This window comes from Rana temporaria, chromosome 6, assembly GCF_905171775.1.
Source record: "Rana temporaria chromosome 6, aRanTem1.1, whole genome shotgun sequence".
NCBI lineage: Eukaryota > Metazoa > Chordata > Amphibia > Anura > Ranidae > Rana > Rana temporaria.
In genome coordinates, this window is record NC_053494.1 from 203,464,890 (window position 1) to 203,489,186 (window position 24,297).

General features: G+C 43.8%; 1 protein-coding gene across 2 annotated transcripts in view; it reads right to left on the minus strand.

Moving 5' to 3' along the window:
- ASIC4 (acid sensing ion channel subunit family member 4) overlaps positions 1-24,297 on the minus strand; it is a 396,991-nt gene that overhangs the window by 27,306 nt on the left and 345,388 nt on the right. Inside the window, exons 1-3 of one of the 2 annotated variants that reach the window (XM_040358123.1) lie at positions 16,312-17,058; positions 10,955-11,099; positions 7,390-7,517 (exon numbers count right to left, since the gene is read on the minus strand). In XM_040358123.1, the coding sequence (XP_040214057.1) occupies positions 7,390-7,517; positions 10,955-11,099; positions 16,312-16,731 (693 nt within the window). In that variant the 5' untranslated portion in view covers positions 16,732-17,058. Of the gene's footprint in view, positions 1-7,389; positions 7,518-10,954; positions 11,100-16,311; positions 17,059-24,297 lie in introns of those variants that run through there. The other variant, XM_040358122.1, reaches the window with a different exon arrangement.

Here is a 24,297-nt window from a genome sequence, read left to right on the forward strand (position 1 = left end):
TGAAACTTGGCACACATGTTACTTATATGTCAGCAACAAACATAGGATAGGTGGTTTAACCCTTACCCACCCCCATTTGCCATGGTCGGGGTTTTCCTTTAAAGTCCCATTCAACTCTATGGGAAATACATGTTACTTCATAACTTCCAAACGGCTGTAGATATTTCGATAACACTTGGTCACATGTTACTTATATGTCCACTTAAACTATAGGATAGTTAATTTATCCCTTAACTACCCCCATTTGTGAGGGTCGGGGTTTTTGTTTAAAGTCCTATGCAAATCAATGGGAAATGTATGTTCCCACATAACTTCTGTACGCCTGGAGATATTTCAATAATACCTGGTACACATATTACTTATATGCCAAATAAAAATATATGACAGTTAAATTAACCCTTACCTACACCCTTATATAAAAGATGGGTATATTTATATTACTATGATTTTCCTCCCCAAAAGGTTAAGATAGGAAGACCGGGCAACGCCAAATAAAAATATATGACAGTTAAATTAACCCTTACCTACACCCTTATATAAAAGATGGGTATATTTATATTACTATGATTTTCCTCCCCAAAAGGTTAAGATAGGAAGACCGGGCAACGCCGGGTATTCAGCTAGTATATATATATATATACACACATATACATACAATTTAAAAAAAATGTTTGTATAAAAAGGAAATTACAAAAAAGGGGGGTTGCCATCCAGGACCTATGGGCTCTTTAATAATAAAAAAAGAAACCTCTGGGCCCTTTAATAAAAAAAAAAAAAATATATATATATATATATAAAAAAATATAAAAATAAACATTTATAAAAAAAAAAAATTGGGGGGTTGCCATCCAGGGCCCTGGGGACCTCTGAGCCCTTTAATATATATATATATATATATATATATATATATATATATATATATATATATATATATATATAAAGAAAAAAAAGAAATAAAGAATAAAGAAATAAAATATAATTTTTTTTATAAAAAAAGGGGGGGGGGGTTGCCATCCGGGGGCCCTGGGGACCTCTGGGCCCTTTAATAATAATAACAAATATATATACATATAAAATAAATAAAAAAATACATAGAAACATTTTTTTATTTTATTTTTTAAAAAGGGGGGTTGTCATCCGGGGCCCTGGGGATCTCCAGACCCCCCGTACCCCTAAAAAAAATTGTCCCTTTAATAAAAAATAAAATAAAAATATATTAGAAAAAATATATATTTTCTTATAAAAAATAAATAAAAAAAAGGGGGGGTTGCCATCTGGGGCCCTTCGGGCCCCTGGTGACCTCCGGGGACCTCTAAAAAAAAAAAAAAAAAAAAAAAGGGGAGTTTTTTTTTTAAAGGGGGTTGCCATCCAGGCCCCTGGGGACCTCCGGGCCCCTTACAGATGTACTGCCTGTACCCCCCTGATGGCGGCCCTGGACACACCCCCTCCACACAGCTCACAAGAACAGAGCTGAGGCTGTCAATCTACTGGAGGTCCCTCTCCTGTCACCATTTTTCTCTTGGTGTCAGGAAAACTTGTCAGAAGTGACTCATGCGTATTACAGAGGAATGAGGCAGGAGACAGAAATTACACTTTGGGGTTGATTTACTAAGGGCAAAACGTTGCTCCAGAGCTTAGTAAACGAGCAGAAGATCTACTGACTTCCAGTCATAACCAAGTCATAACCAGCGGACATGTCCGATTAGGTGTACTAACCATCGGACATGTCCGACGGACATGTTTCCAGCGGATAAGTTTCTTAGCTTGCTAAGAAACGTTTGTCCGCTGGAAACCTGTCCGCTAGGCCGTACACACGGTCGGACATGTCAGCGGAAACTGGTCCACGGACCAGTTTCAGCGGACATGTTCGACCGTGGGTACGCGGCCTTAGTGCTCTAGATTGAGACAAGTACACCCTATAGAGAGATCTGCTTTGTTCATATTTCATGTCTGAGGTTTACAACCACTTTAAAGCACCAGTTCTTTAAAGCAATGGGCAGGAAGCTAAGCCACTTGGGTGGGTTACAGAAGAAAAGATTTCAGAGTGGGTGTCGCCCAGGAGCACAGAGGAGGCGGAGCAATGATGCAGACTTTGCAGAATTGAAGACATTGAAAGGCATCATCCAGCAAGGGTGCTTCACCTGCGGCCCTCCAGAACTACAAGTCCCATCATGCCTCTGCCTTTGGGAGTCATGCTTGTAACTGTTTAGCCTTGCAATCAGTGTTGCCAACCTACCAGATTGAAATTTACTGGCACGACACCCGAAATTTACTGGCGCAGCCACATTTTTACTGGCATTTCACAAAAGTTACTAAATTACATTTTTAGGTGCAAATTTCAGTATTTAGGCTACAAACAAGTACACTAGGCAAATAGCAATGTGATTTAAAGTAGATATTAAGGTAAAAAAACATATTTTAGTTATTTTCGATAATAAGGGAAAATTATTTAGTCACATCACCCCCTGCCTCCATCCCCCTCTGCCACCAACACCCCTTGCATTCAGCCCTCTCTGCAGTGCCACAATCTCCTCCTGCCTCCAATCTCCCCCAGGCCCCCTGCCTCCAATCACCCCCTGCCTCCATCCCCCTCTGCGGTGCCACCAACAACCCATGTCTCCATTCCACACCCTCTGCGGTGCCATCATCCCCCTCTGCGGTGCCACCAACACCTCCTGCCTCCAATCAACCCCTGCTACTAACACCCCCTGCCTCCAATCTCCCCCTGCCTCCATTGCCCCCTGCCTCCAATCTCCCCCTGCCTCCATCGTCCCCTGCCTCCATCCCCCTCTGCGGTGCCACCAACAACCCCTGTCTCCATCCTCCACCATCTGCGGTGCCATTATCCCCCTCTGCGGTGCCACCAACAACCCCTGTCTCCATCCCCCACCCTCTGCGGTGCCATCATCCCCCTCTGCGGTGCCACCAACACCCCTTGTCTCCAATCAACCCCAGCCACTAACACCCCCTGCCTCCAATCTCCCCCTGCCTCCATTGCCCACTGCCTCCACCCCCCTCTGCGGTGGCACCGCAGCCACCATCACCCCCTGCCTCCAATCACCCCCTGCCTCCAATCTCCATGCGCAGTTCCAAGCCGAACCGATCTCGGCTATTTTTACTGGCACATTCCCGCAACCACAGACATTTACGAACGGGGGGGAAAAAGTGCCCGTTTTTACGAACTGTCCGTAAAAATACGGACGGTTGGCAACACTGCTTGCAATGCCTCATGGGACTTGTAGTTCTGCAACAGCCGGAGGGCCGCAGGTTGAGCGCCCATTCATGCAATGTAGAAGAGCAGGAATAGGGAAGTCACAGAAATGCTTGTTACTTTGCAAATCTCTGATCGGGTTACTCGGCTCCTAGAAATCTATTTCAGTCGTGTTGCCAGAGCCGCTCTTTAAGTCAAATAAAATTGATGGAGTTATTTATCTTTGTAAAATACTAGACAAGCTTTGTTTACAGCTCGTGCCGTCTAGCCGCGTTCCCAAGACAAAGTTCATGGCACCAAGAGTGTATTTAACGTCTTGGCAAATGAATGAATATCTGCCTAGGGTGATATCGATTTTTTATGGTAAACATATCAATACATTCCTTATTTGTCTGCAATTGTTCTCTCTCCATTTAACAAAAAAGGTTCTATTTATAAAAGGCAGGAAAACATCCACGGGATCGACTAGCCAGCTGGCAAAGGGTGGCCGTCGCCGAGAGCGAAAGGTGCCAATCCAGAACTTCAGCGCATCCAAAAAAGCAAAAGGGACTGAACCTAAAGCTAAAGGTACACTACGGACTCGAAACCTGAGTTTAGGGGATTTTGGTGTTTTTTGCCAAAGCTCTTAAACTCAACTCCATAAAAGTCTGTGCGTCCGTGTACACAGGGGGGGTCATTTACTAAAGGCAAATCCACTTTGCACTACAAATGTACTGAAAGTGCACTTGGAAGTGCAGTCGCTGTAAATCTGAGGGGAAGATCTGAAATGAGGGGAAGCTCTGCTGATTTTATCATCCAATCATGTGCAAGCTAAAATCCTGTTTTTTTTTTCCCTTGCATGATCCCCCTCGGATCTACAGCGACTGCACTTCCAAGAGCACTTTCAGTATTGCAAAGTGGATTTGCCTTTAGTAAATAACACCCATAGGCTTTTAGCATAGTTTAGGAGCTGCTGCGGGTTAACCTCCCTGGCGGTATGATTCTTTCAGATTTTAGGTGCTGAAAGCGGTACAATTATGGCGTTTTATATTGTAGGCCTGTAATTCTTAAGAACAACTCACTTAAATCTGTCCGAACAAGAGTCTAGTAGACATCTCGGGTATAAAAAAGTTTGAAAAACAAAATCATAAATTATAATATAATAAATAATTATAAATAATTATAACAAATAATAATATAATTATAATAAAAATTATTCAATAATGTAATCAACTCAAAATCACTGAAATTTTCTCAGTTGCAGAATTGTCGCTGTCATTACTTTTATTTTTTTTATGACGAATTTCCCCACAAATCGATATCGCTCAATTCTGCAAGTGATTATAATTTATTATCGCTGTTTTCTAGCTGCTCTAAAACCATTTTTGACATAAAGGGACACTTTTGGTTGCTATGGACAATCTACAGTTTCCAGGCAGAAAGAACAGTTTTTATTATATAAAAGTACATGCAGGGCACTGGGCAGACCACTAGGGACAAGGGGGGTGTGTATTTTTTACATACAGTATACTGTAATCTCTTGAATTTTTGAATATGGCGCCGTTCTCCGCCCCCATGCGTCGTAACGGCGCAGGGAACAGAGCTTGGCGGCACACGGGGACACTGTGAATCGAGCGAGGACACAGCTCGATCACACATCGCGGCGGCATCGCAGGATCCAGGGACAAGGTAAGTAAACCATGCCTGTGGCTGCTGCGAGGCGATCCCGAGTCTGTCTCGGGGTTACCGCTTTTGGTAATGAAATACCACCCCGAGCCAGACTCGGGAATACCGCCAGGGGGGTTAAGGGAAGTTCAACTAGACATGTGCAATTCCTTGCGTTCCTAATTCGTTTTTTAACAAATTTCGACAAATTCCTGTTTAACCTCCCTGGCGGTATGATTCTTTCAGACTTTAGGTGCTGAAAGCGGTACAATTATGGCGTTTTATATCGTAGGCCTGTAATTCTTAGGAATAACTCACTTAAATCTGTCCAAACAAGAGTCTAGTAGACATCTCGGGTATGATAAAGTTTGAAACACAAAATCATAAATTATAATATAATAAATAACTATAAATAATTATAACAAATAATAATAATAATAATAATAATAATAATAATAATAATAATAATAAAAATGTATCAATAATGTAATCAAATCAAAAACACTGAAATTTGCTCAGTCGCAGAATTGTCGCTGTCATTACTTTCCGTGTTTGATGGCGAATTTCCCCACAAATTGCTATTGTTTAATTCTGCAAGTGTATGTGTATTTATTTTTTTTAATTTGGCGCAGATCTCCGCCCCCGTGCGTCGTAACGTTGCAGGGAACAGAGCTCGGCGGCACTCGGCACTGTGTGAATCGAGCGAGGAGACAGCTCGCTCGCACAGCGGGGAGACGTCGAAGAATCCAGGGGACCAGGTAAGTAACTATGCCTGGATACTGCGGTGCGATCCCAAGTCTAGCTCAGGGTTACTGCTATTAGTACCGGAATTTTCGGTAACAACGATTTTAATTTTTTTCTCTCTGCATTTTCTTACTAAAAACGTAATTGGTTAAGGGACAAAAATCATCAAAAAAAAATCTAAAAAAATTTAAATTGTTGTTTATTGTTATATTTACTTATTTACATATATTTGTTCTATAGAAATATAACAGCCAGCTCACGCTCAACTCCTGGAGAAGGAATTGTACCCATCATAACAGGAATTGTATGCCTTTTATGCTGATCCGAAACATGTAGACTTGGTACTGCAATCACGATCTGTTTTTTGACTTATGTCTATCAGTACAATTGTGAATTGCGGCAATTGAGTAGCTGTACCTATATTTTGAACTATGCTGTTCCACAATTGCTTTTAAATATTTATCTGTTTTATAATCAAATAAAATCTATACTTTTACATACTCTTTGTACTCTTTCACGGTACCCTGTTTTGGTTTCCTGCCCGCACTATCCCTTGGGGTTCTTTCTGTTTTCTCAAATTACCCGTATTTTTCGGACTATAAGACGCACTTTTTTCCCCCAGAAATATGGGGGAAAATGTCCCTCCGTCTAAGGCCTCGTACACACGACCGAGAAACTTGATGGGCGAAACACATAGTTTTGCTCGTCGAGTTCCTTGTTAGGCTGTCGAGGAACTCGGCGAGCCAAATTTCTCCATTCCCTTCGAGGAAAAAGAAGACATGCTCGCTTTTTGGCTCGACGAGATCCTCGTCAGTTTCCTTGTCAAAAAATGTACACACGACCGGTTTCCTCGGCAAAAAAAAAATACCAGGAAGTTTCTTGCTGGTTTTTGCCGAGAAACTTGGTCGTGTGTACGAGGCCTTATAGTCCGAATATACTGCATGACAGGCACTGCCCCACGCCGCCGCTGGCTCCGCCCCCTGCCACCTCTGGAAGAGAGGCAGGAGAGCAGGGGACAGACTTTCCAAACCCCCCTGTTCGCCGGGCGATCTTCCGGCTGGTTCCTAAGAAAGAAAACAGAGCATTCGGCCACTCGGGCTGCTCTGTATTCTGCTAGGTGGAAGAGCAACGTAAGGTAAGGCTTCATTTGTGGCAGCTCTCACTCTGCGTTAACTGTGGGCATGGTCATTCTTTATTTATCTATGATCACTCTGCATTTATCTATGATCACTCTGCATTTATCTATGGTCACTCTGCATTTATCTATGATCACTCTGCATTTATCTATGATCACTCTGCATGTATCTATGATCACTCTGCATGTATCTATGATCACTCTGCATTTATCTATGATCACTCTGCATTTATCTATGGTCACTCTGCATTTATCTATGATCACTCTGCATTTATCTATGATCACTCTTCATTTATCTATGATCACTCTGCATTTATCTATGGTCACTCTGCATTCATCTATGGTCACTCTGCATTTACTATAGGCAATGGTCACTCTGCATTTCTTTGACAATGGTCAGACTGCATTCCATGGGCACTGGAAAATATTTTAGTACACCATTTGGTTCAGAGTATTTTTTTTTTGTGTTTTCCTCCTCTAAAACCTAGGTGCGTCTCATGGTCAGGTGCGTCTTATGGAGCGAAAAATACGGTAGTTTGGGATGTGGCAGCAAGTCTCAGGATTAACCGAAGCTCAATCAAGTTTCTCTTTCATAATTTTCTCCTACTAATAAATGTTTGGCACTTCAAAACACAAATACACACAACGGTCCTACCCTCTGCTCCTGGCATGAGACGAAGGTCTGGAATCCGGGGGAAACTCCGAACCCCAGCTGGTGGATGTATGGCGGCTCATCCTGGCTGTGGATCTGCACTCTGATGCCGGCCTCAAATGACGTTTCATCTGCAGAGAAGAGAGAGAGAGATGGCAGACGGTCATGGCGATAATTGTATCGGTCTTGTGGTTACATTTAGGATTCTAATGTTTATCAGACACCGCTGGTCAATTTGTTTTGCTGTAATTAGTGTCTCTGGTTCTTCTTGTACTCTAATAAATTATTCATCAGGAATGGTGCTGATCCAAGGTTTAACCCATTGTGATCGGAAAACATGTGTAGGTCTGTATTCTGGGGTTCCATGCTAGTTATGCGGATGTTACAACTTTGTCTTACAATTTAGATTGTTTTAGTTTGGATTGTAAGATTAGAAGGGTTAGAAACTCTACAGTATGATGGTGATTGTATGGTACACACACTATACCCCACATACTTACAGATTATGGGCCAGATTCACGTAGATCAGCGGATCTTTAGATCCGCTCGATCTACCTGGGTTAAGATCTGCTCCCGCAAGTTTGCGAGGCAAGTGGGTAATTCACAAACCACTTACCTCCAAACTTGCGGTGGCGGATCGTAAATCCCCCAGCGGAATTCAAATTCCGCGGCTAGGGGGAGTGTACTATTTAAATCAGGCGCGTTCCCGCGCCGATTTAAATGAGCATGCGCCGTCCGCGGAATTTCCCGGCGTGCATTGCTCCCACTGACGTCGCTAGGACGTCAGTGGTTTCGACGTGAGCGTAACTTGCGACGTGCGTGTTTCTGAATCGGCGTACGCAAACGACGTAAGAAAATTTAAAAGTGGCTATACTTAACATTGGCTGCGCCTCATAGAAGCAGGGGTAAGTATACGCCGGGAAAGCCGCTACGGAAACGTCGTAACAACACTGCGTCGGGTCCGCGTACGTTCGTGAATTTGCGTATCTCGCTGATTTACATATTATTCAACGTAAATCAGCGGGAACGCCCCCGGCGCCATTTTCAAATTGAAAATAAGATCCGACAGTGTAACACAGTGTAACACTGTCGGATCTTAGCCCTATCTATGCGTATCTGATTCTATGAATCAGGTGCATAGATAGGACCAGTGTAAGTCAGAGATACGACACACCGTCGTATCTCTTTGTGAATCTGGCCCTATGATTGCACCACTCCAGATTGACGCAGAGACTATTATATACAATTTAAAAAAAAATTGATCCTGTACAATCACTTTAGCTTGCAGAATGCCTTTGTCTTTAGTAAATCAAGCAGTGGCGGCTGGTGCTCCATTTTTTGGGGGGGCTGGCAAACAGACCACCAGCCACAACCCCCCCCCCCGTCGGTCAGTCTGTCAGTCAATGATGTGTGTCATCATTTCCCAGGATGCAGTGCGCTACCCAATTATCACTCCCCATCCAAGACTTCCAGGAAGTAAGCGCTTGTGGGCTTCACAATGCCCACAAGCAAAATGACAACGGTGTGGACATAGTTTTATAAACTATCTTTTTTGAATACCTATGCGGAGCGGCCGCGGATTGTAAAATAGTAAGTGACCAGTTTTATATTATAAAAACGCCGGATGAAAGGACATACATTTAAAAAATGCTAATTGTGGTTGGAACCCCGCTTTAAAGCATTCTTAACCATATGCCAACCAGAACACGACGATATACGTCGGCACAATGGCTCGGCTGGGCAAATGGGCGTACAGTTACGTCTCCTTTAAATCATGGCATTGTGGACGCACGCGCACCGCCACAGTCTCCGTGAACGTGCCCGCGATCGGGTCACAGAGAGGCAGAACGGGTGGATGCCTTTGTAAACAAGGCATCTCCCTGTTCTGCCTAGTGACAGGACACTGATCGTAAGCTCCCTCTCATCGGGAGCAGTTATCACTGTCGTGTCACTGCTAGCCCATCTCCCACACATTTAGAATCACTCTCTAAGACACACTTAACCCCTTCAGCGCCCCCTAGTGTTTAACCCCTGTACTGCAAGTGTCATTTACACAGTAATCAGTGCATTTTTTAAGCACTGATCGCTGTATAAATGACAATGGTCCCAAAATAGCATCAAAAGTGTCCGATGTGTCCGCCATAATGTCGCAGTCACGATAAAAATCGCAGATCGCCACCATTACTAATAAAAAACATAAAATAAAATGTCATAAATCTATCCCCTATTTTGTAAACGCTTTAACTTTTGCGCAAACCAATCAATAAACGCTTATTGCAATGTTTTTTTACCAAAAATATGTAGAAGAATACGCATCGGCTTAAACTGAGGAAAAAAATAATATTTTTTAGATATTTTTGGGGGATATTTATTATAGCAAAAAGTAGGGTTGTCCCGATACCACTTTTTTAGGACCGAGTACAAGTACCGATACTTTTTTTCAAGTAGTCGCCGATACCGAATACCGATACTTTTTTTAAATGTGTCCCCAAATGCAGCCATGTCCCCCACATATGCAGCCATGTCCCTCTAGCCATGTCTCTCACATATGCAGCCATGTCCCTCTAGCCATGTCCATCACATATGCAGCAATGTCCCTTTAGCCATGTCCCTCACATATGCAGCCATGTCCCTCTAGCCATGTCCCTCACATATGCAGCCATGTCCCTCTAGCCATGTCCCTCACATATGCAGCCATGTCCCTCTAGCCATGTCTCTCACATATGCAGCCATGTCCCTCACATATGCAGCCATGTCCCTCTAGCCATGTCCCTCACATATGCAGCCATGTCCCTCCAGCCATTTCCCCCATACCTTTGCCGCCGAAAGCCGCTGCATGGAGAAAATCACAGCATTCATTTGAATAGCTGTTTTGCCCGAGCGTATAGACACTCCCCCTTGCTCGGGATTGGACAGATCACGATCACCCATCCAATCCCGAGCAAGGGGGAGTGCCTATACGCGCGGGAACACTACAGCTATTCAAATGAAAGCTGTGATGTTCCCACACGCCGTTTAACCCATGCGGTGGCTTTCGATGCGGCGGTGCGATGCGGCGGCTTTCGATGTGGCGGCTTTCCATGCGGCGGCGCGATGTGGCGGCGGGGGGGGGGGGAAGTATTCTATTTAGGTATCGGGGGTATTTGCGCGAGTACAAGTACTCCCGCAAATACTCGGTATCGGTCCCGATACCGATACTGGTATCGGTATCGGGACAACCCTAGCAAAAAGTAAAAAATATTGCTTTTTTTCCAAAATTGTCGCTCTTTTTTTGTTTATAGACGCAGTGCTGAACGGCAAAAAGGTACTCTGGTCTTTGGGCAGCCAAATAGTCCGGGGCTGAAGTGGTTAAAGAGACAATACATGGGGAAATTCGCATGTATTGGGAGATACTGCATCTATGCAGAAAATGTATATATTTTTTTAGATTTTGTTTAAATAAACTTTATTTATATCTTGTATACTGGAATATGAGACGTGTAGTGTCCATGAAGTGGATGTCACCCTGTGTACACAACAGCTAAGATGAACGTAGCTCTGTATTCTGCCAACAGGACCCGATACTCACTGGTCTCTCTCCAGATAGGCAGGTATTCCTCCTGCTGAATGTCAAGCATTATCTCCAGTCCATTTCCCATACCGCCCTGTCGTGTCACTTTGGGGTTGTTTTTGTTAGCGTTGAAGGTGTAGCATTTCCCGTATCTGGTATACACCTGTGAACGAGAAGAAAACACTATAAGAATACAATGGGTAGCACACAGGCTTCTGTAGATGACCATGCCTCGGCTGCATTCACACCTGAGCGTAGGTCGTCGGTCGTTTTTTCGGGCGTATTCATGCTTATTTGCGCGTTTGCATACAGCGTCGTCCGACGTTTTTGTACTTCGACGTTTTTTATTTTAGCCAATAGGAAAAATAATCACCTTTACATCACTTGTTGCTATATTGGTAGATTTTTTTTATCTTCTGCCTGGGTGAAATGTTCTATTGATTAAAGCGACGAAACGCCCGTAGCAAACGCTCGTTGTCGCGCTAGTCGCTTGAGTCGAGCGTTTCCATTACTTTCTATGGGAAATGGAAACGCTCAAAAACGCCCAAACCGCTCGATACGCGCGACAAAAAAGGGTCCGGAACTTGTTTGAGCTTCAGGCGTTCAGCGTCGGGCGTTTTGGAGTGGAGATGTGAACCATCTCCATAGGGAATAATGTATTTTTTTCCCCTCTAGCGTTTTTGAGCGTCGCGCGTCAGGCGACAAAACGCCCAGGTGTGAATGCAGCCTAAGCATAGGTGTGCGCAGCCCATAGGCGTGCGCACAGGGTGTGCCAGGTGTGCCCAGGCACACCCTAATAACCCTGTGCTGCACATATCCCCCCTGCTACTTGGCTGCAGAGAAATCTCTGTCCTCAGCTCCTTTCCCTGTCTCAAAAGTGAGATATCAGGGGTCTGTTTAGGCCCCTGATATCTCACCAAAGCCCTCCAATGGTGCTCCTAAAAAATTGTAAAAGAAAATAATAAAAAAGGATTATAAAAACATATTGTAAAAAATAATAAAAACATGTAATTGTAAAAAGTAATAATAAAAAAAGAATAAAAAAAACTACTGACAACAGTCCCTGCCCACTGACACCATCAACTGTTCTACTGTCCATTGCCCTACTGCCCTATATATATATATATATATATATATATATATATATATATATTTATATTTATATATATATATATATGCATATGCATGTGAGTTTTGGGGTGCACACCATAATGTAATAGGCTGCGCACACCTAAGGCACAGCCTATTGCATTAGGGTAGGCACCCCAGAGCCCATCAGCAGAGCATTGGACGGTGTCAGTAGAGCAAAGATTGGTGTCCGTAGGGCAATTGAAGGTGTCAGAAGTTTTTTTTATGTTTTTTTTTATTATTATTATTATTTTTTACAATTTTTTTTTATTATTTAAAAAAAAAAAAAAATTAGGAGCCCCATTATGGGGTTTGGGTAAAATATCAAGGGTCTAAACAGATCCCTGATGTCTCACTTTTAGGACAGAGAAAGAAATTGAGGACAGATAATCCCCAGTCCCTTTCTCTGCAGCCTGCAGTAAACATAGTTTACTACTATGCTTCAGCTAAGAATGAAGACAGGAGCAATCAGTACAGATCACTCACTGTGTTCATTCAGAAAAGGAAGGGTCCAGTTAATTAAATATTTACCAGCCACTTCCTCGCTCCTGAGAAGAGAGGAGGGAAGCTGGCAGCACTACAGGGGGGGAGACAAGAAGTAGGGGGAATTGGCAGTGCACGGGGTGATTAGGGTGTGCCCAGCCACACTGGCACACCCTGTGCGCACGCCTATGCCTCTAAGCCTGAAAGTAATATCTCTGTCCTATCAGTGTTACCGACATTAAATCCAATTCAACCAGCTGTGTAAAAACATTAAACCAGTCTTCCTCAACTAGGGTTCCTCCAGAGGTTACCAGGGGTTCCTTGAGTAATGAGAAATGTCTTCCTCTCAGATGTAACCAGTGACACCAATAATCTTTTTAACTTTCTGTAAGGGGGAAATGTTCCCAATGACCAGAAATGTAAACGGCATTCTCCCTAGTGACCGTCACACTAATGTATCTGTAGATATAGTCATTATTAGCAGGGGCTCCTTGAGACCAGAAATGTATTTCATTGGTTCCTTCACCTTTGAAAGGTTTAGAAAGGCTGTATTATGCTGCGTACACACGGTCGGAATTTCTGATGGAAAAAGTCTGATGGGAGCTTTTCATCGGATATTCGACAGACTTAGAGCCCTGGTTCACACTGGGCTGCGGGAGTGAAGCCGTGTGAGTTCAGCTGAAATCGTACAATTTCACTCCCGCTGTCAGTCCTGATTTCGGCCGCGATTTCAGAGACATCTGTTCAGGTTTCTGCACAGATGTCAATGTAAATCGCGGCCTGAAATTGCAAAAAGTAGTACAGGAACTACTTGTTGAAATCGGTGCAGCGCCGCAGATGCGGCGTCGCACCGATTAGGACGGTGCCATTGCCGACAATTGCTGGCAAATGCCGCCGATTTGCGATGCGATTTGACATCTCAAATCGCATATCAAATCGTACCGGTGTGAACCAGACCAGATAGAGAGTAGATTCACAATTTTTCCATTGGAAATTTCGACAGAGGTTTTCCTGGTCAAAAATCTCCTTTAGCTTGCTCTAGGGAAATTCTGATTAGTTGCTATCGGGATGCAGTCAGGGCCGCCATCAGGGGGGTACAGGCAGTACACCTGTAAGGGACCCGGACGGCAACCCCCCTTTTTTTAATTAAATTAATTTAAATTTTTTTTTTATATATATACATTTTTTTAATTTTCTTGTTGTTTTTATTAAAGGGCCCAGAGGTCCCCAGGGTCCCCGGATGGCAACCCCACCTTTTTTTTTTTTTATAAACAGTTTTTTTTTTTTAAAAAATGTATTTCTTTTTTAAAGGGCCCAGAGGTCCCTAGGGCCCTTTAAAAAAAAAGGGCTACCCCCTTTTCTTTTTTTATAATTTTATATATATATATATATATATATATATGTATATATATATATATATATATATATATATATATATATATATATATATATATATATATATATATATAATTAATTTATTTTATTCAATTCATGGCACCCCCCGCTTCTCAATTCACGCCCCCTGCTTCTCAATTTGAGGCGGCAGCACCCCCCCCTCCCCAGTGGACCCATGCCTGAAGCTGTGTAAGGGGCCCCATAATTCCTGATGGCGGCCCTGGATGCAGTATTAACTTGTTTAGGGCCCGTCATACAAAATAAACATTATTTCTAAAAAAGGGAACATGTTTGGAATTGTTTAAAAGTAACAGCTGGAATAGCATGGATGTCATAGTATAGGGAAAAAAATAAGGTATAATTATATCGTGGACTCAAAGCAATTTATCAGTTGGGGCTAGGGTTGCCATCTCATCCCTTAAACTCGAACACATATGAATTACACGGGTTCTGAGGCTAATTTTATGCAGATAAGGCTCCAGGTGAGTTTAATTACCACCTTAATCATCTACAGAACCTGTGTAATTCATATGTGTTCGGGTTTAAAGGGATGAGGTGGCAACTCCAGTTGGGGCAGACGGTGAGACAGCCATCTTGGGTGTGCTCAGTAGAATATTAGGGTCAATTTTAGACAGGAGACAATTAACCTACCAGTGGGAAGAAACTAGGACCAAGAGGAAACCTACACAAGCACAGGGAGAACATGCAAACTCCATGCACATAGTGACCTGACCAGGACTTGAACCAAGGACCTCAGTGCTGCATGGCACCATATTTACATTTTAACATTCAGGCATACACTGAACCTGTAATACATGGAGACCAGTGTTAATTTAGTCGACTAAAACCTTTTAGTCGACTAAATGAATACTATTTTAGTCTACTAAAATACGACTAAAATTAAAACAATTGAGATGACTAAAATACGACTAAAACTAAAATGACATTTTAGTCAAAAGACTAAAACTAAATTGAAATTTGACTTTAAAATGTTCATACCTCAATACCATTAATAATAACATATTCGATTTTTCACTCCAGCAGTATATAATGAGTTTGGAAATTGTAGAGAAATGTTAACTAATGCATTACAATTTAATTAAACCCATTTGATTTTAGTCGACTAAAATCCACTGGAGATTTAGTCAACTAAATACGACTAAAACTAAAACAATTGCAGGAGACTAAGATGGGACTAAAATGCCCCTTACAGGTGTACTGCAAAAAAAAAAAAAAAAAAACGGGAGGGGGGCCCTGGAGACCATTACAGGTGTAATGAAAAAAAAAAAAAAAACGGGAGGGGGGCAAGCCGGGCCTGTAAGGGGCCATGGGGACCATCGGGCCCCTTACAGGTGTAATGCAGAAAAAAAACAGGAGGGGGGCCCTGGGGACCATTACAGGTGTAATGCAAAAAAAAAAAAAACGGGAGGGGGGCCAGCCGGGCCTGTAAGGGGCCATGGGGACCATCGGGCCCCTTACGGGTGTAATGCAAAAAAAACAAAAAAAAACGGGAGGGGGGCCCTGGGGACCATTACAGGTGTAATAAATAAATAAATAAATACATAAAAATAAAACGGGAGGGGGGGCAGCCAGGCCTGTAAGGGGCCATGGGGACCATCGGGCCCCTTACAGGTGTAATGCAGAAAAAAATGGGAGGGGGGCCCTGGGGACCATTACAGGTATAATGCAAAAAAATTTAAAAAATACAAAAACGGGAGGGGGGCCAGCCGGGCCTGTAAGGGGCCATGGGGACCATCGGGCCCCTTACAGGTGTAATGCAAAAAAAATCAAAAAACGGGAGGGGGCCCTGGGGACCATTACAGGTATAATGCAAAAAAATAAAAAACCGGGAGGGGGCCAGCCGGGCCTGTAAGGGGCCATGGGGACCATCGGGCCCCTTACGGGTGTAATGCAAAAAAAACAAAAAAAAACGGGAGGGGGGCCCTGGGGACCACTACAGGTGTAATGCAAAAAAATAAAACGGGAGGGGGGCCAGCCGGGCCTGTAAGGGGCCATGGGGACCATTGGGCCCCTTACAGGTGTAATGCCTTGTACCCCCCTGATGGAGGCCCTGACATCTACCAACACAACTTACACCAAAGCTTTGCTTAGATATCATCTAGGATCTGTAGATATTTTGCAGGACTGGGACAGGAGGGGCAGCTGCCCTGGGCACAGCGGAGTAAGGGGCAGAAAATAGACACAGTAAATTAATTCTACAGCATGCATTAAAAGTGTGTGGAGGGGGGGTACAGTTCCACATCCTTGCCCTGGGCACTAGATGAACTTGTCCCGGTACTGGTATCATGGTTATGGGCATGGGAAGGGACTGCAATTGGAAAATCACAATTACTTTCTGTTTAACTCACAGGGGTAAAGTCTTCTTCTGTACAATTTTTCCCACAGTACATGCAATGGATAAGCATGCCATCTAGCTTGGCACCAGGTAGGTCAGCAAAACGCTCGGTTTGAGGGCGACTTCCAAACGAAGAAACGTTACGGGGATATTCGGTGCTCGCATTCAGCTGCTGGACTCTACAAAGGGTCACGGATGGAAAGTTGAGCTGTCTGGCCCATATCATCTTGACATTGGTGTGCGTCGGATAGGACAACAGGTAGTAGAAGTGCTCTAATGACCACATGAAGAAAAGACAAAAGGAGGCAATGAAGGCTACCGTCCAGAGAAGACGGTGGAACAAGGAGTACAAGGACCTCAAGTGGCTCAGCCCGTGGATATTGGTGGTTCTCAGGAATTTATCTGTGGCTTCAGCAAAGGTGCCCTTCTCCATGATGAAGGTCCTGCGGAAGTTCAATGAAGGCCACACAAGGAGAGAATAGATGAGGTGGGCTTCAAGTTCAGAAGAGTGACTATAAATGAGAGAAGATTGGATGTAACGCAGATACTAATAGATGGAGAACACGGCTATCTCTGCAGTTATTAGCTGAAATCTTGTCCATCTGAGTGGTGATTACCGGAAATTAACATCTCCCCATGAACACGTCACTATCTAGATCTGTCCCAGGAGGGAGCAGAACTGGGCAGACTCCAAGCACTTTGTGCAGCTGGGTAATGGCTTAGTGGAAAGTGCAAACATATCGACAGATAAAATAAACTAAGCACTGACCAAGATTAAAGGAACACCCAGGGTAAAAAAAAAAGGCACTAAACCAATGGCAGGTTTCATGCACTTCAAATTCCAGTCTTGGTATTGAAAACGACAGCAGTGCCCTTGCTGAAGGTGATGTTATTTAGATTTTGACAGCTGTGCGGGATTATTGCGCCAACGGGGAAGGGGGGACTGCATTGTGTGCAATGGTTAGTTTGTTGTCTGAATTATCCCTCCTCTGTTCAAAGACTGCTGCAAAAAATTGCTCTTAAAGTGGAATTGCACCCAAAAATGCAACTTCCACTTTTTGGAATCCTCCCCCTTCCCGGTGTCACATTTGGCACCTTTCAGTGGGGAGCAGATACTTGTCTAATACAGGTATTCAGGGGTGGTAAAAAAAAAAAATCGCAATAAGCGTATAGTGATTGGTTTGCGCAAAAGTTATAGCGCCTACAAAATAGGGGATAGAATTATGACATTTTTTTTTTATTTTTTAATTCTTTTTTACTAGTAATGGTGGCGATCTGCGATTTTTGTCACGTGTGATATTACGGCGGACACATCGAACACTTTTGACACATTTTTGGGACCATTCACATTTATACAGCGAACAGTGCTATAAATATGCACTGATTACTGTAAAAATGTGACTGGCAGGGAATGGGTTAACACTAGGAAGGGGTTAATGTGTGCCCTGCTAGGTGATTCTTACTGTGGGGGGAGGGGACTGACTGGGGGAGGTGACCAATGGTGATCCCTATGTACAAGGGACACACAGGGCCGGATTAACAATGGGGCTGATGGAGCTGCAGCTCCAGGCCCCTTTCTCAAGATAGGCCCATTTTTTTTTTAAGATTTTTTTTTTCTAAGATCGAATTTGGGGGGTTGTAGCTCGATGACCAGAGGTCACAGAAACCCCACATTTGGGGGTAGGCATGGGAAGAGCTACCCCACAACTGGTTAAAATATGGGACGGCTATCATTTATGGTTCCGGAGATACGGGCCTGCTTGCACAGCCTGTCAGAAGCTACATTCAGAGCGGCCAATATAAATACAAGCTGACACACTACAGCAGACTGATAGGATCACAGTGCTTATAATAATTATTTGTATATTACTCATGGTAATTAACCCCTTGCCACCCAGGCCAATTCTGACACTTCTCTACTACATGTAAAAATCATCATTTGTTTTTTGCTAGAAAATGACTCTATGGTGGTCTTTGCACTTTTTATGTTGCAGGGTACAGAGTTGCACGATTCTGGCTAAAATGAGAATTGCAATTTTTTTGCTTAGAAGATAGATCACGATTCTCTCACGATTGTTGCGGCGTAACATCATCTTTCACATAAAAAAAAAAAAAAAAAAAAAATGGGCTAACTTCACTGTTTTGTTTTTATGGTTTTTATTATTCATTGAAGTGGGAAAATGCAGTGTGACATAAAATATTGCAGCAATAGCCATTGTATTCCCTAGAGTCTCTGCTAAAATATATATAATGTTTGGCAGTTCCAAGTAATTTTCTAGCAAATAATATTGCTTTCTAACTTAAGAAACAAGTGTTGGACTTTAAGTGGTTAAATTTAGTTACAATGTTAGTTAGTTACAATGTTTCATTTTGTTTACAAACTTCGCAGACTGCCCAGATTTTTTCTTTACACACAGAAGTGTATCCCTTTGATCTAAGAAGGAAGTGTTAGTTACAATGTTTCCTGTTAAATACTTGGCAGACTGCCCGGATATTTTCTTTTGACAGCTGAAAGTCTCTCCATTTGTTATATGAAAGAATCAGCAAACTCTGCATTGAAGATCGTCAGGGGGGTTGAATCGAGATCACAATTTTTTTAACGATTAATTGTGCAGCTCTAGCACGGTATTTGCGCAGCAATTTTTCAAACATGTTTTTTTGGAAAAAAATGTTTCATTCATTAAAAAAACAGTTAGTTAGTTAAGTTAGCACAATTTTTTTTGGTATCCTAAGCGATGCTTTACATTTTTTTAGGTTACATGTTTAGAGTTACAGAGGAGGTCTAGTACTAGAATTATTGTTCTCGCTCTAACGATCGTGGCGTATGTAACCTGTGTGTATCTGGCTCTGATACTACCAGTGCCTACCCAGCCACTGACTAGTATCTCTCCCCAGCCTGTCCCCACACACCCTCTCACCTGCTGACCTGTGGATGGGGGAATCACTCCTGCAGTGTTATTGTGTTCTGCCAGTGCGTACAATGATCAGTGTTGCTAACTTTAGCTGGCAGCACTGATTGTTTTAAGAAAAAAAAACAGGCTGGTTGTACTCAAGTTGATTAATAGATTGACTTGTGTAAAACCAGCTAGCCCATACATAGATTGACTATGGCTGGTCTCTGCATAATTGGCGTAATTTCAATCCATGTATGACCCGCTTACCCACTACTCAGTCCCTAAATATCCTTCCACTCCTGTACATAGTGCCCACTGTCATACTCTCCACACTTCTCTCCTATACATAGTACCCACTGTCATACCCTACACACTCCTCTCCTGTACATAGTGCCCACTGTCATACCCTCCACACTCCTCTCCTGTACATAGTGCCTGCTGTCATACACTTCTCTCCTGTACTTAGTGCCCACTGTCGCACCCTCCACACTCCTCTCCTGTACATACTGCTCACTGTCATACCCTCCACACTCCTCTCCTATACATAGTGCCCACTGTCATACCCTCCACACTCCTCTCCTATACATAGTGTTCACTGTCATACCCTCCACACTCCTCTCCTATACATAGAGCCCACTATCATACCATCTACATTCCTCTCCTGTACATACTGCCCACTGTCATACCCTCCACACTCCTCTCCTGTACATACTGCCCCATCGTACCCTCCACACTTCTCTCTGGTACGTACTACCCTCTGTCATACCCCCTCACTCTTCATGTACATACTGCCTATTGTCATACCCTTCACACTCCTCTCCTGTACATAGTGCTTTTTTCCGTACCCTTTGTACTCCTCTCCTGTACATAGTGCCCACTGTTAGACCCTCCACATTCCTCTCCCTCACCTGCACATACTTCCCACTTATATACCGTCCATACTCCTCCCCTATGTCGCTTACCCACAAAAACAGTTCTTTAAAATTATACTGAATATCCTCAATGTTACCAGCTCTAGAATGGACACACTTTTGTTAGTTCAACTAAAGGAAATCTCAGTTCTCATATTTGTTCTGCCCCATTATTAGAACTCATTTAATTTTGTGATTACTACTATGATGTATAGAGGAACATCGGGGATCTCAGCTACTCTAAATATAGCACTTATATAAAAAAGTGGCCCTGAAAATATTTTTTAAATGTTGGCAACTGTGCACTTAGGCACTGCCCAAGGGCCACCGTCCACCGGGTCAGTAGGGGGCCCCATGAGAGGCTCCTGGGATCCTGTGATAATAAAGCGGTAGTAAACTTTCCTGACATTACTACTTTTTAGAGGCCCTGGGGTAGGTTATGCCACAACGTACAAGTATGCACAGCATATTAGCACATTAGTGTACACTTCAATTTTCAGACTGAGCCCTCCAGTGCTGCGATGAATCAGGCGGGGCCTGGACACTTCCATCTTCACCCGGTCTTCCTTCTGGGTTCTGTGCCTTTGGTCACTTGCCTTGGCTGGGCTGCGTTCATGTCATTCCCACGCATTTATTTATTATTTATTACACCCCATTCACACCTCCGCGACAAAACGCCTGACGCCGGCCGCTCGTGCCGCTGGAGGGGAGAATTCCCATTGCTGTACACCTGCGGCATGAAAAAAAGTCCCGGACCCTTTTTTTCAGGCGGCATTGGCGTTCGGCCATACAAAGCAATAGGAAGGATTTGTAAAAAAAAAGTTACACTATTCGCGGCAAAATACGCCGCGTACGCGGCGTTACTTGTCGCGGAGGTGTGAATGCAGCCTAAAAGGCCCCACCAAAATCCTCAGCACCAGGCCCATGATGTTCTTAATCTGGCCCTGGGGACACACCATCGGTCTCCTCTCCCTGACAGGACGTGGAGCTCTGTTTACACACAGAGATACATGTCCCTGTCTCTGTGACTGCCGATCGCGGGTGCCCGGCGGACATCGCGGCCGCCAGGCACGCGCATCGGCACCTGAGTGACGCGGCGGGCGTGAGGCGCTCGCGCCCCCCCCAGTGGCTGGGGCCGGAGGCCGTATATAGACGGCCTCCTGGCAATTAAGATCCACAACGCGGCCATAAAAAGTCGTCAGCGGGTGGGAAGTGGTTAAGGACTGAGCCTCTTTTTCAGACTCAATGTTTACAAGTTAAAATTATTATTTTTTGCTATACAATTACTTAGAACCCCCAAACATTATCATTTTCTTTCTAACACCCTCTAGAATAAAATGGCGGTCATTGTAATACTTTTTGTCACACCGTATTTGCGCAGAGGTCTTACAAGCGCACTTTTTTTTGTAAAAAATTCACTTTGAATTAAAAAACAAGACAACAGTAATGTTAGCCCAATTTTTTTTTATATTGTGAAAGATAATGTTACGCCGAGTAAAATGATACCCAACAAGTCACGCTTCAAAATTGCGCCCGCTCGTGAAATGGCGTCAAACTTTTATCCTTAAAAATCTTCATAGGCAACGTTTAAAAAATTCTATAGTTTGCATGTTCTGAGTTACAGAGATGGTCTAGGTCTAGAATTATTCCTCTCGCTCTAACGATCACGGTGATACCTCACATGTGTGGTTCAAACACCGTTTTCATATGCGGGCGCTACTCACGTATGCATTCGCTTCCGCACGCAATTTTTTTTTCTTATTTATTTTACTTTATTTTATTTTTATTTTTTTTGTATTAGAGTCATTTGGGTTACACGGAATGTAAACATCCCCTGTAATAGAAAAAAAGGATGACAGGACCTCTTAAATATGAGATCTGGGGTCAAAAAGACCTCACATCTCATATTTACACTAAAATGCAATAAAAATAAAAATATAATTTGAAAAAATTAAAAAAAATAAATAAATGTCCCTTTAAGAGCTATGGGCTGAAGTGACGTTTGATGTCGCTTCCGCCCTGCTATGGTATGGAGACGGGTGGGGGCCCTCTTCCCCTCACTCGTCTCCATACCCAGCACGAGAAAGGACCCGATCGCCTCCGCCGCTAACGATGGCTCCGGTAAGCGGCGGAGGGCGCGGGAGAACTGCGGGAGGGTGGGCCCTCTCCCGTCGCCGATAACGATGATAACAGCAAATCCGCCGCAGAGACCACCATTATTGGAAAGAGATGGATACTTTGGATATGGCTGCTGGCATAACTGAGATATCTCTTTTCAAAGTGCCAACGTATATAGTCATGCATTGGTCTGGAAGTGGTTTTTAAGGGACAGAGTTTGCCGGGGCAGTAAAAATGGGCAGCCGAGCCCCCCCCCCCCCAAATACAAATGTAAATGAGGCCTACAAAAGACATAAGTGAAGGGAAAGAGACAAGAGGATTTGGTTCCAAAAGAGGGACATGATGGTGGCCGTGGCCGTCGTCTGGGTGTATTTGGCCCTTGCAAGGCTCCAACTCTTTCATGCTGCCGAAATAAGTGTACTGGCAGTGGGCAGGCCGGAACCGGAGACTTTTTTTCCTCTAGTACTGAGGGCTGTGATGGAGGAGGATGAGACAGATTAGGAAGCTAAATAAATCATAACTTTTTTTTTTTCATGCGCTGTCAGCTCCACATTAAAACGTACAAATCTTTCATTTTCTAATCTCACCGCACAATGTTAAGCTTTGTGCTTGTGTTCTGTAATTATCAAGCAAATGCAATTTGCCCTAAAGCCGCCGTTTTTTACATAGAAAAAAAGCTGTCCTGCCTTGCTCATAACTGAAGAATGACATTACTTTAATTAAACAGCCCCTAAAATCCCAGTATGGAGTGACTAAGGAGGACATCCGACCCCCAACCCGGATTTTAATTACATTGTGTTGGAGCAATGAGGAATAAGATGAAGAGGTGGAGGAAAATTTATTCTGGGCCATATTCTCAAACAAGTTACACCGGCGTATATGGAGATGCGCGGCGTAAGTGTAAAGATGCGCCGTCCTATCTATGCGCCGTAGTCACAGAACCAGATCCGCCAGAAATCAGGCTACTCCTGTCCGTCTTAACTAGTTTAAGTTTACGCAGCGTAGGCGTATATTTCAGCTGATGGCATCCTAGGCTGCCATAGAATTAGTATTCAAATATGCAAATGATGTAGATGCGCTGATTCCCGAACCTACGCGCGATCGGCTTAGGCTACGCGCTGTGCGCGTAAGACGATTGTCCGGCTGAAAGTTACCCCTTATAAAGCTCGGTTAACTTTGCTCCAGACCTGAGTAAGTTAGCTTGAAAAAAGCAAATACAGCAGCACCATCCCGGACGAGCTGAGCAACCAAATTTTGAGGACAACACATTCGTATGCCAACATGCCAGGGGCAGGCGTGGTCTTAGCACTGCTAGTGTGTGAGGAGGAAGAGGCACTTAGAAGGAGGAGGGCACGGAGGAGGGCACGTGAGAGGATCTACCCACAGCGCATTAGCCTCTTTGGCATGGCTGATGTGGATGTGTTTCACCGTTATAGATTCAGCCCTGATGCCATACTTGAAATTACCAGAGCCCTGAAGAATGACATCAGCAGCCCAACACAACGATCCCATGCAGTGCAGCCACTGGTGAAGGTCCTGGCAACATTGCATTTTCTTGCCACAGGCTCTTTTCAAAGAACCAGTGGAGACGTGGTTGGGATATCCCAAACCAGCATGAGTAGATGCGTGCACCAAGTTGTCCCCGCAATACTCCGACGCATGTCGCACCACATAATCAGACCCACCCAGGAGGACATGCGGCTGAAGGCAATGACAGATTTCTGCCTAATTGATGGTTTCCCACGCACTGTGGGTGCAATTGATTGTACCCATGTGGCAATACAGCCCCCCCACGAGACCGAGCACATATACCGCAACAGAAAACATTGGCATTCTATCAATGTCCAAGTGATCGTGGATGCACATGGCCTCATATGGCACGTCCGTGCAAAACACCCCGGATCCAGCCATGACAGCTTTATATTCAGGCAAAGTGACATCCCAAGACAATTTGAGCAGAATGTGTATGGGGACAGTTGGCTGGTTGGTGAGTGACATGGGTGTCAGGTATGACTGTCCCCCCCCATGATGCAGACATCACGAGGGGCACATGCATGACTAACATCCTCCTGTCTT